General features: G+C 35.6%; 1 protein-coding gene across 2 annotated transcripts in view; it reads left to right on the forward strand.

Annotated features, from left to right (window-relative positions):
* The window catches only part of CDH18 (cadherin 18), a 168,737-nt gene that overhangs the window by 40,883 nt on the left and 108,702 nt on the right, over positions 1-19,152 (forward strand). For both annotated transcript variants that reach the window (XM_058831761.1, XM_058831760.1), the window contains exon 3: positions 257-376. In XM_058831761.1, the coding sequence (XP_058687744.1) occupies positions 257-376 (120 nt within the window). The remainder of the gene's footprint in view (positions 1-256; positions 377-19,152) is intronic.

Raw genomic sequence — 19,152 nt, forward strand, 5'->3', positions numbered from 1 at the left:
TTTATGTTTACATTTCTGTAGTTTCGAAGTTTGTACATATGTAATCAATTTATACATACATATATAAAGATTTATTTTTTTTCAAATGAATGTAACTATTTTTCCTTAAAAAATTATATGATGATAACAGATAATGTTATTAATCTCTCAGTTTTAGAATGTGAGGACATTAGAGGCTTTTTAAAAATGTGTTTGAAAATATTTATCAGAAAATTTTATTTATTGCAAGTTAATGTTTATTTTCCTGTATACACAGGTACATCTGTTCTACAGGTGACAGCCACGGATGCAGATGACCCCACATATGGAAACAGTGCCAGAGTAGTGTACAGTATTCTTCAGGGACAGCCATATTTTTCTGTTGACCCCAAAACAGGTGGGTATTTATATTTCTGTTGATATAACTTAGCCAATATGTTAGAGTTAATGAAGCCTGGCAGGTTAAATGTGATGTACACAATGCAGATATGTGGACTTTTTTTCCTTAGTTTTTTTTGTAGACTGCTTCTTGCTTTAACACTATGAAATTTATAAGTTGCTGTGTTTTGCTGAGTACTAAAATGAGCCTACTGTGTACAGAATTAATTCTGCATCATGTCATGATGTGAACCATTCAGCCAAACTGGAATAGCACTCTTTCATCTTTTCAAGCCTCTGTTTAGGAAGTGACTCAAGTATGCCTAACACATTATGATTTTCAATGGTTTGTTTTGCCTGAAGGATAGGCTTGGGAGGATTATTGGATGTGTGCTTCAACACATACACCAAAATAAATTGTTACAATTTGTGTTTTTATAATACTGCAGGATTGCCATTTAACTGAAAATTCATTCTGTGATTTGAGAAGTAGAATGAACTGAAATATTTATGTTTAAACTCTATACATCACCCTTTTTTTTTTCTTTTCCACAAAGTGTAAGTTATGTATAATATATCCAAACTGTTTTATTTAAAGAGAGGGGAAATCTCTTTTGGGGATGGCAGTAGTTATTAGTTTGTGATATTTTGCAGAGAATTATTATGACAATGATATTAACATGACTATGCATTTTTAGTGTGTATTCAAAGTCTTCAATAATTAGTAAATATAATTTAAGAAAGTATATTTTTGTATCATTTTTTAACTGTTTTTCCCTCTCTATATCAAAACTTTAATACTCAGGGGGAAAATAAAACACACTGAACAGTATATTTTTCCCTAGTAAACTATAGAGAATAATAATAACTTTTTAAATGTCCTGAAGTGAAATAAGTAAATAGTTTTCATTTTATTGTTTTTTGCATTTAAGTTTCTTGGCTTGTGTACACTAATCTCTTTGGTACTTGGAGGTGTACCTGATTTCATTACAAGAGAAGTGTGTCTGTGCCAACTCAGAGAGCTTTGAGGTTAGTGCTGCTTTGATTAGGAGACCAAACTCCATGACCCTCAGAGGAAGGTCTGTCTCAAAATGTTCTATACATTTGTGAGCTCATGTTAGAAAGGCCTAGAATGGAAAATCAGTGGTACAGTCCTCATGCTCTCCTTGCCTTTATAATACTTAGAAATATAACTTTAGTTCAAATTTCTAAAACAGTTTAGGCACTCTGAGGCAATGGCCTGCGTTTTCTTTTTTTTTATAATGGTATAGAACTTGTAGTCTGGAACTTTTATTCAGTCAGTGAAGAATCATAATGAATATTCTCTGTATCAAGTCTGTATCATGCAAGAAATAGTATTGTTATAATGAAACAACAGATGGTGGTGTATTTTCACTCCTCAAGCCTTAGATTTGACAGGGATTTAATAACTCTTTTTGAACTTTAACTCTTTTTTATATTTGTCTGGAATATGAAAATTATTCTGATACCATATTCTATGAAAATGTGAAAATTAGGTAAATAGTGCAATGGTGAAAAAACAGGAGAAAGCTTTCTGCTTTTATAAGTTGCATTTTTGTAATTGTAGAATAGCAGTTAATTTAGTTTGGCATGATAAAATGGGAAGAAGAAGAATATTGGAAAAGATGGGGAAGTCTTGAAGAATAGAATTCCTCACTATGAAATTTCATTTTGAATTTTTGGGGTTTAAGAGTCGTTTTTTAAAACATCACTCTTCGGAATTTGCAAGCATTTCTGTGACCTACTTTTCCTAATACCTCATTTGTTCAATTCCAGCTCAACTGTACTTTATGTGGAAGTCTTCTGAATTTACACTTAGATGCACAAGCTTCCTTTACAACAAAGGAGGTCCAAAAGAGGGAGAAAGGGAAAGAGAAAGATCCCAGCATTCATGACTGAATGTTGTTTATGAAGCCAAGGGATCTCGTATCATGATCAGTAAAGTTTCTTGAAGAGATCAGAAACAGACATCAAGCTCTTGTGTCAATACTCATCATAAAATGAGTATTCATGCGTAACTTTAAAAGTCTGATACTTCTAGTTTAGTACTTCCTATACTTGGTTTTAAACAATATCTGACGACTTTAAAGTTATGAATTTTTAGAAGCTAAGGTTAGAATAGTTTAAATAAGATTATGGAATAAGGCTATGGAATTCATACATTTAAAGTATAATAAAGGAAAAGCACCAAATTACAAACTCTGAAGTAGGAAAAAAGTGTTCTCGGCAGAAAAACAGCTTTGTCAGCTTATCTAATAAAAGGCTCTTCTCCACACATCAAATTTGGGCAGAGGTGCAGGGCAAGGAGAGTAAAACCCCCTGTCCGAAATAGACTGGAGTCTGAGCTCCTCCTAGGTTTGACCCAGAACAGCCTCAGCCCTATGGGCCAGCGCTGAAACCCATCATGAGGAATCAAAAGGAGACACTTCCCTGATCACCGTTCAGACTGAGAAAGCTACTGCCTACAGGGCTATGGGACACATAATGAGATGCAGACAAGAATAGGATTGTGTAGACTTATTCTTGGATATCTAGAAGGAGAACCATAGGCAGTGAAAGGGACGATTGAGATAGAGTGGGGAGGGAAAAGCAAGAGAAAACAGAGAGGTAAGAGGATAAAAGGGGCCAGCCATATGCTAACAGGCATCGCTCAGCACTATTAGCTGGCCATGCCCTGTCCTGGATCAGCAGTCTATTCTGTGTTTTAATTTGCTCCATTTTCTAACTCTCTCTTGTATGCACGTGTGCGTGGAGATTTAAGTGCTAGCATCTGGAGCAGGACAATGAGTCAAAGGGGTCTGTGTGTCTGTTGCCAGCAGACTGGAAAATACAGACTGTGTATGTATTACACAGGTGTCTATGCCAGTATGGTATTACTACAGGGTGTCAGGCTGAAATAGCCAGCAAGCTGGACGAGTGGTGCAGGTGATGGATATTCATTTGGCCAAAAGTCCAGACCAGAAACCTCAGGAGTCAGCTGTTGGAGGAGCCAAGACTGATTTGGAGCAACTGTATGTTATGTGAATTGAGAGCCCTGTTTGTAGCTGTGTACCTCTGTGCATGAGGCAAGGGGAGACCAGGGAGCTAGGGAGCCAGGAGCCATCTGAATGGCATTGGTAACTGAGGGCCCAGGGCATCCAGGTACTGTTACTGGATGTACTCAGTCTGTAAGGCTGTAGGGGATCATTAAGTGTGCTGGGTTGAGTGGAGATGTGTGACTATGTCCAGGATAAAAGGGGTGTCTGTACCTGGAGCTGGAGGGCAGCTTCAGGCCTCAGAGTTGAAAGTCCATTGACACCAAATGACACCAAGTGCAAAGTCCAGCTGTTGGCTTCTGGATAGACCAAGTACGGCAAGTTACAGGAGAAATCCATGCTTCTGTATGCTGTATAAGTTTCTGAGTATATTTTCAATTATAAATCATCCTTCTTTCTGGTCAGCTGGAGGAGAATGGGGGTGTTTGTGCTGTTTGTGTTTGAGTGCTGAGCCGTCCTACTTGTGTGTAACCCACTGTGTGTTGCATCTGTTATGTGCCTTGTGGGAACATCACTGGGCCTCACATTGCTTAAAAAGCATGGATTAAAAACAGGGAGGTGTGGCAACTTCATCTCCATCAGGCTACCAAAAATCTAGTTTATCGGCTGATAAGCTCTAGGACCTGTGTTTTTTTTGCTTTCCCCTAGGGAAATATTGTGAATGTTCTGCATGGAAATTTGCTGCAACTATGTAATTTTGGCTATGAATGTTAAAACTATTTTCCATGCATAACCTAAAGTTTTAAGACTTTCAAAATCCTTTGATATTGAACAGCTTTCTATGAATTGCTCTGTATTTGTGTTTATTAAATACTTCTGGTAATTAGCTATGGAGTGTAATAGTAACTAGTTATGTAATTAATAATTAACTGCAATATCCTCTACTGATTAGTATTTGTCTTCCTCCCCAACTGCAGTAAAACAGTCTCTTGAACTTTTATAAATAATAATGTGCTAATAATATTGGCAAAAAAGAGGGAAGGAGTCAATGCCTAGATCTTATGTATATTTGCAAAGATTATGCATATAGGATTTTATGTTTTCTTAAATCAAAATATTCAGGGAACCCTAGAAAACCTGAAATTTTATATTTTTAGAGTATCATTAACTTCTCTGTAAAGAGAAAATGAAACAAAAAGCGAAGTTATCAGTGAACAGTAAAGAAAATAATTTATTCAGATTCTTAATGTTTTAATACAGTTCTCCCTTCTACTCCCACCTTTTCACATATATATCCCCCCCACTACATGTCTTCAAACTTTGAGCATCTTTTGGAATGCCCAAAGACACATGAAGTCTTTTCTTGGGAATTTGAACTGCAAATTCAATGTTCCACCTTTCCCAAACCATGAGATCTTTTGATCCATAAACTTGATCTAGGATCGATCCTTGCTTGTTCTTTGCTTATGTCAAGTATGGCTCATCAAATGGCAACAGCCAATATTTGACTGGTAACCCAACCCCAGGAGCTCTTTTTTTTTCTGAGGAAACTGCAAATTAGACTATATGCTTTTTGTTGCAGCTATAGCAGCCCACTTTCTATTGCTACATGCTTCGGGAATGAAAGTTAAACCTGTAGTCCAATTCTACTGCTTACATGGTAAATCCTGTCTGGAGTATGTTAGTTCTACATAGCTCTTCTCAGGTACATCTGTCTTTCTGAACCAAATATACAGAGTGAAGTAATCTGTAGGGCATATGTCTCTTCAAATTAGCAGTTCTGCTGCAACTATTATAAAATAAGAGATAAAACCTTCATTCATTGCAGTTTCGAATTTAAGTGCAGACATTGGCAGGACGGTTGTCCAAATGACTAATTTGTCATTGAATTGAATGTGGAAAAAAATGTCAGGTATTTGTATTCGTGTTTATAATGTTCTACTGCAGCAACAATATTAGAAAGATCTTAGTCACATATAAGATTGGTTTTTTGGTTTGTTTGGTTGGGTTTTTTTTGTTTTACTTTAAGATATTAAATAGAAAATAAACATGTATTTCTATTTATCAAAGAATGTCACTGCAAATTAGTCCAGGCTAATCATGAAGTGTGAGAGACGAGTGTCAATTTCCTTCTGCTTTCTGTCTGCACAAGATATGAACAATAGCTTCAAGGATCCCTACAAGAAATTCACTGATTATCTAGTTTGGTTCCTGACTGAGGGCACAATACAAATGGTAAATAAACATTGTTAATGGCTGAATAGATGCTTTCAAACATAGAGATGAGCCTCATAAACACCAATTACCCACCCTGGAAGTCTGAGACTTTTGTCCACATCTGTAACTATTCTTATACATTTTTAAAAGTTCTTGGCCATAGTTCATATTGAAATGGCAGATTTTGTGGCATTATAATAATTAGAATGTAATTTTAAAGTTGCATGTGTAATCCTCTACAAAACAAAAAAAATATATTGTTTATCAAGTTATTCAAAAGTTTATTACCACTAAACAAGCATGAATACTTAAAATATAATTAAGTAATTAATCTACTAAAATGAAGTTCTTCTAGTGGTAAGATATTAATTATTAATTTAATGAATTAAGGCCTACTTTATCTCCTTATAATAGACAAGATAATTTATATTGATATAAAGACAAATTGAATAAACTTTCCAATTCAAAAAAGAAGAGCACTCTTTTCATGCTTTAGTAGAGCAGCCTGTCATGGTATTCCAGATAAGAATCTACTGTCCTAATTGAAATAACGATAGGATATTCCATGACCCTATGTCCCTGTATACATAGAAAATCATATCAGTTAAGAAAATAATTTCAGAAATCAATTTCTGCCACTTTCTTGAGCAAGCATCCTTATTTTTCATATTAAGAATTCTTACTTTTTTTAGTTGAAATGTCTTTTTCAGTGACATCTGTTTAAAATGAGCGTGTTTACTGGGGTTAGTGATTTCTTGCTGAAATGCAGGTTAGTTCATATTGGACTGCTAAGTGAATATGAAAATGAAGTGTCTTTAGCTATCTCATTCCTTTCTGCTCAGAGGCTCCAATATTATTTAAATGACCTTACAGTGCAACAGCAGTGTCTTACATAAATTGAATGCTTCTGCTCTGAAGGAATACCTTATGACTAATGAGGTAATAATCCATTACTAAGACACCACAGCCAATTCCCAGGTTCCTTCAGTGGTTTTAAAGTGAACTTAACCTCATCTATCATAGTTTTTGCACATGGGCTTTTAAGCTGTAGTTGGACACTGTGCATGTAAAGGACAATGAAGCGGGTAAAGGGTCTGGAGCACAAGTCTTAAAAGGAGCAGCTGAGGGAGATGATGTCCTGGCTGGAGAAAACAGGGCTCAGAAGAAATGTTATTTCTCTCTACAACTGCATGAAAGGAGGTAAAATATAGCAAGGTGGAGGTCTGTCTCTTCTCAAAAGTAACAAGGCACAGAACAAGAGAAAATGGCCACAAGATGGCCAGGCAAGGTTTGGGTTAGATAGCAGGAAAAAATTCTTCACCAAAAGGGTTGTCAAGCATAAAATTTTGCTAATGACACATTGTACTTGAGCTAGATAAGGAAATATCTGTGATGAAACTTCAGAATTTTACATGTGCTTGCATTGCAGAACACTTATTTATAGCTATTGGTGAAAACTACAACTTAATTAAATGTGATTGGTTTTTATTTAGTATCAAGGGGAGGTCACAGTGAAGAATCAGTTTGAAAGTTTAGTTATTTTAATGAGTGATACATTTTTCTAAAAGCATGTAGGATTAAAATAATTTGATTTTGTGCATGGGTGCTGAAATTTTATCTTGAAGTTCTAAGAACTGTATTTCATATTCAGGTTTTCATATGTTTGATTTCCCTCAAGGAATTTCTGAAATGGTATAACAGAAATTACATCTCTAGTGTAGATCTTTTCCATTGTCTACACTTCACTGACAAGAGGATCACTAGGAATTCAAAATAAAAAATGAAAAGGTCTTACATTGTTTTTCTAATTCCACCAGGTACTGTATAGTGCACTCCTCCATTCCTGAAGGAACAGAAATATGTGCTTCATCTAAATACATTGTCATGAACACTTGTTTGAGAGTGTCATCTGTCAGCTCTCAGCTAAAAGTAAATATTGTAATGTCTTTTGCTTTCAATTTTAAGTAAATATTGAATTTTCTACACCTACAGTGTTGACACTTTTAAAAAAACTTCTCTGAGCAATGGACTTAATTCTCACAGTTTTCTTTTGTGTTCAAAATATTGATATACTCTTACATTTTTCCCAAGAGTCATTCAAAGAATAACTCAGGCCGTCAGACAGGCAGAACAATCTCCTTTGTTTCTTTTAGATTTCTAGGAACTCCATTTTGGTACAGAGATTTTATAAGGACATTGGTACATGAGGACAGCTACAAACCTTGTTGCTTAGACCTTATTTTCCATTGTCATGGAAACAATGCAGAAATGCTAATCAAAAATGAACAAAGAGGAAGGGCAAAATGTTCTGTTCAACCTAGCTCAGTTTCTTTTAGGCTGACTGATATTTGCTGGTATATCATCCCTCTTAAGTATCTTTATGCAATTTTCAGCACCCACCTCCAAGAAACTTTGTGGTATGCTTGCTGGAGCAAGTTTTGCAGGGCACAAGATGGATTGGTCACTCATCAGGAACAGTGTTCTGGCACTGTATTTCCTTGTTTGATACCTACCAACACTTTCTCTCCCAGCATCCATCATATAGTTAAAAATGACAGGTATGGGAGGCAAACAAGCTGGGGAAAAGAGATTTTCTGATGTTTTAACCTTGTTTTTCCTCTCCTGTGAGATGAACGATGTGTTTTGGAGATTGAGTTCAGAAGCAGGGAAGAAACTATTCTTTTTTTTTCCTCTCTTGTTTGTTTCTGTGTTTGTTATTCTTTCCCCGTCTGGTAGTATGAACAACTACTGTGGAAAATCTTTGCTGCTTTTCAGCCACAGTTGTTCTCAAATAAAAAAAAAAAAAAAAAAAAAATCAACAACCACCCCTCCCCCAAAAAACCCCTGTGTTTCTGTAGCCATTAAATGACAATTGGCAAGTTCCCAGATTACAATATCATCTTGGCTTCCTAACCAGGACTACTGTACTGTGTTCCTTTTGTTGGTAGACATGCTTTTATATATATATATATATATATATATATATATTAGCCTTTCCTCTGTAAATACACAGATATATTTTTCCACTTAAAACATAACAATCTCTTAATCTGGGCTAAGCCTAGTAGACAGCTCAGCCACACACAGCATCTTACTCACTCCCCACACAATGCAATGAGGAGAGAACTGGAGCAATACAAGTGAGATAGACATTTTAATAGGGAAGGTGAAAGTCATGTACACAAGCAAAGGAAAGCATGGAATTAATTCACCACTTTCCATGGGCAGGCAATGGTTTAGCTCTCACCAGGAAAGCAGAGCTCCACCACGTTACAGTGATCAGGGACAACAAATGCCACAACCTTCTTCTCCCCACTTTTATTGCTGATCGTGATATCAGGTGATGTGGGATGTCCCTTGGGTCAGCTCTTCCAGCTGTGTCCTTCCCAGCCTTCTCAATGCTGGAGTGGTGTGAGGATCAGAAAAGTCCATGTTGCTGTAAGCACTGCTTGACAAGGCTAAAACATCCTTGTGTTATCAGCACTGTTTGTGTCAAATCCAAAACAGCACCATATGAGCTGCTATGGAGAAAATGATCTCTCCCAATCAAGACCAGTACACAGGTGAAGCACTGTTTTCATTTGTGTTGCCAGACTGAAAGTTCTGAACTGAGAGCAGTGAGACACATGATCATGTAGGATAAATTCTGTTGCCACATCCTTTACAGTCTTTCTCTTAGATATAAAATTGCTGTCTGTTCACCATTTAAAATCTTTGGTTTTACTTTCTATTAGACATTGGAAAAGATTCCTAATTTTAATGTGTATTAGGCATGGCTTTTCATACTTCAAGACATGGACATTTTTCAGAGGTACTGAGGGTTGTAAGAAGTTTGATCTATTTTAAAGGTTTAAAATACCATGCTATATCTATTAGAAAAGTTAAAGATCTTGATATGAGGAAAGCATTACGTTGCAAGTGCCTGTAAAATGTCTATTTTTCTAGAGTAGAACTATTTATAAACAAGTTTATCTCTGTGTCTTTGAACTTTACACAAGGGATATATGAACCATTTAAGTTCTGTTTTTAAACAAGGAAGGCTTATTCATCCAAACAAAGTATAAAAATTACATGTGTGATAAAATGTGTTTTAGGAAAACGGAATGAACAAGACTTCACCATAAAGCAAATAATACATTACTGTAATTTTTTGCTCAATCGGGATGAGAATCAGGACACTGACTCAGAAGATTAATGCACTAGACTGTTTAATGGCTCTGCCCCAAAGGACCAGTCCACATGTTGCCAATAATTTTACAGATCAGTTTTTATTGTTGTGGAATAAGGTGGTCATATTGTCTTTAACTCAGCTAACAGGTGTCCTTTTCTAGACAAGATGTTATTATTTACATCTGTAGTTCTAGAAGAATCACCCAGGCTTTGAAAAAAATACTCCCCACACACACCCTTAAAGTTTTGGTGGGAGAACTGAAATGTAGATATAGACCCAGACATTAAGTTGAACTTCACAGGGGTGTCCTAATTCATACTTACTTTTCCTTCTTGATCCTCATTTCCCTTTTCCAGCTTAATTTTCCCTTTTGCAAGCTTTTATGGATATTGCTATACCTGAGGATAATAATTTCAGAAATGCATCTTAAGGTGACAATGAAACCTTGCAGTAGCAGTGAAAATGAGGCAAAGTGTCATTGAGGTTCTGTTCCAGGGGGCGCTATCTCCCAGTTTGGTAATGTTAAAATGCCTGCTTATGGTTGGTGATACATTGGTTATATATTTTTTAAGTGGCCTAATTTCTTGCAGTTCTGGTTTATGTTGTTTTAGGTTTTTTGGCTTGTTTGTGTTTTTTGTTTTTGGTTTTGGGGTTTTTTTCAGCTATATTGTGTGAATAATGTTATTGCTTTAATCATAAGCTTCAGAAAGGTTACATTTTTATCTTTCATATTTTGATATTTTATATTAATTAACATTGGAGTGGACAAGATCAGTAGTTGTAGACATGTGAAAACTATAAATATAGAACTGATTGAGGATACTGTTTTCTTTGACATAATTTTTATTAATATGTTTATTTTAATTTTTGTGATGCTCACAAATCTTGTGATTTAAAAACATAGCTACTCTCAGAATTATGAATTATCTACATTAGATCAATAAATATGCATGCACCTGGTTTCCCATCAGTCTCATCTCTTAGAACAATGCATGCCTTTTCAGTTACAATTTGAATAAATGTGTCTGATAATATCTTGTCTTATACTAAACCTATAGAACAAAAAACTAGTATGATGACAATGATTTGCCAAAGATTATGTATAAACACAATGCTTCTCAAGCAATCTTAACCAGCAAAAATAATCCATCTGCAGTTGAGATGACTCCCAAGAAAAACTGAACAAAAACTTTATAACATTGACATAACCTCCATATCTGTTGCCCATTTATGTGATCAAAGAACCACAACATATATAGAAACTAATTTTATACCAGGTTTACAGTGATACCAACCAAGATGACATTTGGGGACTATTATAATTCAGTTCATATCTGACAAGAAAGGAAAAAAGAAATTACTTTCAGTAAACACCAAGAAACTTGTGATCTCTCCAGGAAATTCAACATTTGCCAGTTGTGTGACACCATTTGTCATCTCTTGAACATTCAACTTTGCCACCTTCACACCATCAGTGCCTGTGTGAGTGGGGAATGTGAAGCCTGGTAATAAAGTTACTCCATTTCTCTTAGGTGGCGTCCATCTTTTCTGAATGTGCTCCAGAGTGTTTTCATTCCCTTGCTGACTATGTCAAGCCCCAGAAGAGCAGCAAAAGCAGTACAAATAGGCTTGCCCTGGTCTCTAGGACTGAAGATAGGCTCTGATCAAACCAGCAAACCAGTTACCAGCAAATCTACTTCATATCTTTGTAACTGCCTTTATGAGCTGCCCTCATATTTTTAAAAATAAAATTTAGAAGAGACTATAACCAAACTTCCTGTGACTCTGTATTTCCAGAATCCAAAGAAGTCTTTTTAATTTGTTTTGGTTTTTTTTGTTTGTTTTGTTGTTTGTTTTTTGTTTTTCTTTGTTTTTTTTAACATCTCTTTGCTTACACCTACATTCTGCGACTTGATTTGCATGGTAGTAAGAGCTAGTTGTTTGGTTTGGTTTTGTTTTTTTCCTAGAGTTAGATTAGTCAGCATGTGTCAGCCTGGCTGAGGTGGTCTGTCCCTGTCCCCAGGTCCTTGTCCCCAGGGAGGTTTCAAGGCCTGGGACTGGGGTTGCTCCAGTATCCCTGGCTGGGGGTGGAACAGGCTGTGGCTGCCAGGCACTGCCATCACCATCCTGACGGGACCCCCTGTCACCTGGCCCCTAGAAGATGCCAGCCTCTCTGGTGTCCTGACAGTGTTGCAAGTGTTGTTGTCAACAAAGTTCTGTAAGGTGGATGTTTTTCTTCACATTCTAAAAACCATTTGCAAAACCCATCCCTTAGTCAAAAAAAAAAAAAAACCAAAAAACAGAGATTTTCAAATTTGCAGTCAGTACGTTCCTTATGCAATATTTTAAGAATTAGATTAAGCCCCTGAAAATTCTGACGGTAGAAGAGGTAGAAGCAGATCTGTGTTCACTACTCATTGCAGAGGAGTGAAGCTCAGTCTGCAGTCTATAATTTGGGTCCCTAAGGAAGCATTTTTTTTTTGCTTTTCACATAGTTTTTCTTTCTTGTTTTTCTCGTGGTACACGCTTCAGAATTAAAGCATGAATTTTTGATTATATTTATGACCATGATTCAATATTAAAATATTCTAAAGTTGCTGATCTTCTTTCTATTTCCTTAGCTGGCCCTTATTTCTTTCCTATTTCCTTAGCTAGTATTTATACTACATAGTATTTTCATAACATGCCTATGGTGTTTGCAAAGAAAGGTTCAATTCCATCTGTAACACTAGGAAAGGTTCAAGAGTAGAAACCTGCCTGGAATTTGGTAAGCGCTTGCACTCCCGGAAGCAGATATAGCTATCATGGGAGCACTCCTAAGTGAAGAATATAGATTAAATGAAATTTTATTCTCTCCCAAACTGTTCTTTCAAAAATACATTTTAGATCAATAGATTGCACCTAAAAGTGTTCAAACAGAAAATGCAACAATTCCCTATACATCTAACCACCATGTCAGTTAGACTTCACTTTATTTAAATTGAAGACAAAAATACAATGAAGGACTTCAGAAACTAAGGCTGTTTCTTCCTCAGACATCTCTTCTATGATGAGGTTTTCTCTATTTTCTTTGTCTTCAACATGAAATGGCAATGGCTGGTAACATAGTATAGATCCTTTCACCTTAATGGATTTCCCAAGCCTAGGCTTTAATCCAATTGTAATCAGTTCTGATTAAAAGTTACTTTTATAGTGAAATGGATTAAGCACCTGTAAAAATAACTGCATCAGTGAAAGAACATACACGTGTGTTTACTTGTGTAATCCTTCGCATTTGCTTAAATATTCTTCTGTACTTTAAAGAGGAATCCTCCATTTTTGAAGTGGACATCTTTATGGTAAATATCTGGTTTACTTTGCTGTTTTGAAGACAATAATAAAAGAGTACTGCTTTAAATTAGAAAAATCAAAGAAAGCTTATCCTGTTGTTTAACAGATCTTTGCACTCCTATACAATCATGCTTCTGGATTTTTCCTCATTATCCTCTGTTTTAGTTAGTAGATTAGATTTGTTTCAGGTATGATACTATCTCCAAGAGATTCTCAGTAATCCTGATTGTGTATATTAACTTGAATTTTCTGATTCTGAAAAAAATTGATGTAAAATACCATATCTTTTTTTTTAAACTACTCAAAAGTTTTTCTTCTAATCTCAGATTTGAGTAGTGCAGTACATTCTCCAAGAGTTTCAAAATTCTCTGGTAAAACAGCAGTTGCAATATATGCTGAGCTATTAGAAGTAATACAATACATTAAAAAAAATGCAATTACACGTATCTTCAAATTATTTTTTGTAATTGCTGCCACGGCAAATTATAAATTATAAAGCTATAAATTGCTGATGTAAAAGCCTCATTTGTGAACTATCATGAAAGCGGGTAAAATAGTTATTGAAAAAACATTTTTTTCTAATGCTGATAGATTACTGTTACACTATGCTAGTGTTAAAAATTTTAATATGCATTAAAGGACAAAACTCCATTTTGTATTCAACATGCTGATTTGTTTATTTTGAGACATCCTCTTTTTGTTCAGCTAACATACTGTTAATTCTGGAAACTAAGAGTGAATACAATCTAATATGAAGAACTTGTAGTACAAATGAATTTGTCTTGTGTAACAGTTTTTAAAATACTGTTTCTTTACATAGGTTTTGGATATACATCATTCTTGTAAATTCTGTATTTCTGGTTTTCTTCAGGTAGAATCTTCTTTTTTGCTGATAGTTTTTTCATTATAAAGATGTTGCAAGTGGGTTTTTAAATCTGGACTGCTGAAAAGAATTAGGAAAATATACCTAAAATCAACATCTCTTAATTTTAATAATTTTTGAAACATCCATTTCTGGAGTTCTTTTCAGAGAAGAGTTGATGTAAAATGACATTTTTTTAAAAAATGAAAATTTAAATATAATCACTTAGTCTGTGACTTTTTGGTATGGGATGAAGAGAGGGTGATACATATTTACCATCCATGTGTTTCTCTTAGGATGTATTGCTCTTTAAAGATAGGAAGAGAAATAAATGTCTTGTTTCTTATAGGAATGGCCTCTAGGTGTAGGAATTTTTCACTGGTTTATATGTCAGATACACATTACCACCAAAACAAACACTGAGATACATGGAAGTGACTATTTTTCTTGACCTGCTAATCATACAAGAGGTGAAAGACCCATATATTTCATTTGAAAGTGGATTAATCTGACTTCACAGGAATTTTGTCCATATGGCAAGACTTTAGGAATGCCCTAACCTCCACAAACCTTTGTTGTGGGTTATCTACTGTACTCACCAAGTACTGCATTAGGTTGCCTGTCAAAATCTAATCAGATTTTTTTCTTCTTGATTCATTTTCAATTAATAATACAACCAACATCTGTTGCCAAATGACAGCCACAACGTTGTGGTATTTTTTTTCTTTTTTTTCATTATGAAGATGCTTTCTTTCTGATGGGAATCCTCAGGTGAATTTCAAGGCCACAAAATTAAAAATTATTCATGTAGCTTCTGACATATATTCCTAGGCAGAAGCAGAATAACAAATCAAAACCAAATGTCCTTTACATTTTCTCCTAAGTCAGCCATTTTACTTTGAAGATCCTAAATCATTAGGGAAAATTTTATTTTTAATAGGGCTGTACTACATGGTAAGAACATAAAAAGCAATAGAAGTGTTTTTAAATTCATGTTAGGTTTAGGATTTTTTATTCTACCTTACATTTTCACTGCATTACTCTCTATCGTTTATCAATTTCTAGGAATTTTGCACCATTCATTTTATGAAAATAACGTCTCTTTCTAGAGCATGAGTTGAAATACTCATTGGTACAAATATAGAGAGAAAAATATTTTTTTATTACAGCATGTAGGACTTGGAAGACTATCCAGACACATGCCTTTTTCAGTACTTGCAACTTTTGTGGTACTTTTTAAAACCCAGCCAATGGTGTTGGCCATGCTGCAAGCTGGCTATGGCTCAAAAGAATATAAGAGTACCTGTCTCCAAGAGTGTCGCAGTTATCTCAATTCACTTTATATTGGGGATTTTCCCCAGGACTCACTCAATTTACATGTGCATAAGGACAGTCCAGCATATTCTATCTAACCTGTCAGTGACCGCTGACCACATCCGTTTGTCCTGTCCTCAGGAGCAAGCAGAGTCTGAGAGCAGAGACTTGTGAAGGGACCAACCAGCCTTTGAACTGGTGTTCTCTGCAACTGTCTGCTTTTGTGAACATTCTCTGCTCAGAGACCTTGCCTGGTACATGGTGAACAGAAGAGCAGAAAAAAGCTTTTTCTTTTTGACTAGTCAAAGTGGAAAGAGACGGGTCATGTTCAGATCATCAATTTTAAAGGTCTTAAGATCATCAGTCTTAAAGGTCTCCCAACCTACATGATTCTAACATTCTATGTTAGCATTTGTTTGTGCTGGCCAGTTCCTTATAACATGGACACTGAAATATCCATACATCAAATGGCAAGGGAGTCTGTCTGAGGATCACTGGTCCTCATATCCATGATAAAAAGGGTCTCCTCTCTGGTCATAATCATCACAGTTCCTGTACAACACTGTAATGTCATCTGGTTCCATAAGAAGAGCTTCTGATTACCAGTCCAAATCAGTTTTCTATACATTTAATTTCACAGGAATATATATATATATATATATATATATATGTATGTATGTATGTATGTATGTATATATGTATATATGTGTGTGTGTATGTCTGTGTATATGTGTGTGTATATGTCTGTATATATGTGTATATATGTGTATATATATGTATATAGATATATAAAGAGAGAGAGAGAGAGGTAATGCTACTGTTCTGAGAGACTGGCTTAGGACACCGTAGGGTAATCCAAAATATAATATGATGGCCTTGCTCCTTTTTCATTGCCCATTGATGGCCTACTTCAGTGACTTAGCTGTAACAGAAGTCAGTGGTAGAAAATCTGATTAAACTGTTTTGCTATTCAGTGAAATTTGTATTAAGCTTCTGAAGTCTAACCTTTCAGTACTGAATCGGAAATTATTAAGACAAAAATGGAGGATCTAACTGTATTGTCTTTATGTGTGGTTTGGTTTTGTTACAGTGTCTCCTTTCTGCCATTAGAAATACCAAGACATCAAAAAAAAAGTCAAGTCTATTTGAAGGAAAATATTTTTTAAAGCCTTCATTTTTTTTTTCAATCTCTTTGTAAATATCACATATTTTATAACAATATAACGTATTTTAAGAGATATTACAGAATTGGCTTTTTTATCTGTATAATTTTAGCTGAAAATAACTGTTTATTGCTGAGGGTAATTTGAATAGCTATCTTGCAAGAAATGGTGAAAAATTTTTTTTTTTTCCTGAATCAAAATGGAATTGTTAGTGTTGTGTTTAGTAGGTTTAAATTTTCACTTATGAAATAATTAAATTAAGTTTGTCCAATCCAACATCAAAACTCTGATTTGCATGAATTTCTGTTGAGGTTGGCAGTCATAATGTTTTTTAGATAGTTTAGGCTAAGACGTTAAGTGGAAGGGATTCCTGTCTAGCAGAAAAGTGAGAAGGGAGAACTTTTTCCCTCAACTACCTGCTTTCTTGCCCAACAAAAAGCACAAAAGCACACTTGTGTATTAGAAAGTACATTTCTCTTTGAAAAATAATTTCTACTGAAAACCTTCAGAAACACTCATAATTTGTCTTTTGAATATATTTCTTATGTTACTTGTCAGTTTAGACAATCCATTTTCATATATATTTTTAGTTTATGTTCCATGATTCAGTAAATGTTGATGAAGTAACACGTAATGATCTAATTTTGCTATTCTGCTTTTTGGAAATGTGGGTGTAATACTGAGAACATAAGAAGTAACATGTTTAAAGTTAGAAATTGCTAGTGGCAGGTGGTAGGTTAGACTGCTGTTAACTCTGAATTAATTATGTAAAGCACAAATTCTGCTAACTGGAAAAAAGGATCAGCTTTCAGATGCTTGGGGATTTTGTACTGTATTCTGAGAAGAGCTGATAGCAATACCTATAGTTGAAGTTATGTAACAGTTCCACTATGAGGCATATAGTCTTTGATGCATTTTATTATTTAAACTGAAATGGTCTATTATATAACTGTTATAGCTGGTGATTGTGTTATTTCAGCAAAACCTCTATAGGCTTACTATTGAGAGGATCTACAAAAAGCTATTCTTGGAGGCCTTTATGGATAATATGATTGAGAAACTGCAGTAGGTCAGCTCCAAAAATCAGAGATAAATCTGAAAAATTGACAAACTCTACCCAGTACAAACTTGCTCAAGTTGTAAGATGATCAAAATAACTCTTCTGCCACTGTTAAAAAAAAAAAAAAGAATAAAAAAAAAAAAGCTAAACCAAAATCCAAACAGGAAATTCACTAGTATATGATTATAGAATTATTTAGAATAATTTAGAATCATGCATTTATTTAGGATGAACAAGATCTATAAGACCATCTAGTCCAGAGCCATTAACATAACACTGCCAAGTTCATCACTAAACCATGTCCCTAAATGACAAATCTACACTTATTTTGGTGACTCAACCACTTCCCTTAGAAGTCTGTTCTCAAGATTGAAAACCCTTTCCTTAAAGAAATTTCCTAATATCCAACCTAAACCCCTCATGATGCAACTTGAGGCCATTTTCTCTTGTTTGTCACTTTTTGCCTGGGAGAAGGTACTAAAACCCACCTGGCTACAGCATCTTTTCAGGTAGTTGTAGGGGGTAATAAGGTCTCCCCTCAGCCAACTTTTCTCTAGGCTGAACAATCTAGTTCCCTCAACTGCTCCTCATAGTACCTCCAGACTCTTCACCAGCTTTATTGGTGAAGAGCATCACACACTCCAGCACCTCATTGTCTTTCTTGTAGTGAGGGGCTAGAACTGAACCCAAGATTCAAAGTGCCAAGTACAGAGGGAAATTTTCTGCCCTGGTCCTGCTGGTCACACTATTGCTGATACAAGTCAGGATGCCGTTGGCCTTCTTGGCCATCTGGGAACCTGATGGCTCATGTTCAGCTTGCTGATCATTCTCACAGCTGTGATCCTCAAGCTCAAGGCACTGAGATGCTCTTGGTTGTCATCTGTGTTGAAGACAGAGGCAAAGAATACATTAGACACCTCTGCCTTGTCTATGTCTCCATTTGTGAGGTGCCCATCTTCATCCTGTAATGGGCGGATGTTATTTCTACACTGCTTTTCACCATTAATATATTTGAAAAATTCTTCATATTGTCCCCCACATTTGTGGCCAGCTTAATGTTTCATGTGCACTTTGGCTGCATAAATTTTCTTCCTACAAGCAGTATCTCTGTATTCTTCCCATACTTGACCTTGCTTTCACTGAACATACACACCTTCCTTTTCAAGAGAAGATTCCTGTTCAGCCAAGCCAGCCTTCTTCTGCTTCACCTGCTTGACTTCTGACATTTGGGAATAGCTCGATCTTGTGCCCTTAGGAGGTAATGTTTCAAAAGTAAGCAGCATTGATGAACCCCAGCACCTCCAAAAACATTTTCCCAAGGACTTTACTCACTAGTTCTCTAATCAGTCTGAAGTCAGTTCTCATCATGTCCAGAGCTGAACTTTTGCTGGCACTTTTCCTCCTGTCAGCAAAGATTTTAAACTCATTCACTTTGTGGTCATTGTACCCAAGATGACTGCCGACCACCATTTCACTCACGAGAGCCTCTCTGTTGACCTGTTCCATAAAAGTTGTCATTTAGGTTTTTTAAGAATCTTCTGGCCTGGGTTGCACCAGCCATGTGATGCTCCCAGTTGATTTCAAGTTCAGCCAGCATAAGGACAAGGGTGATTGACTTAGAAGTGTCCCTTAGTTCCTCAAAGGTTAATTTGTCAGTGTCATTGTTCTGGATAGGAATTCTA

This window comes from Poecile atricapillus, chromosome 2, assembly GCF_030490865.1.
Source record: "Poecile atricapillus isolate bPoeAtr1 chromosome 2, bPoeAtr1.hap1, whole genome shotgun sequence".
NCBI classification, from domain to species: domain Eukaryota; kingdom Metazoa; phylum Chordata; class Aves; order Passeriformes; family Paridae; genus Poecile; species Poecile atricapillus.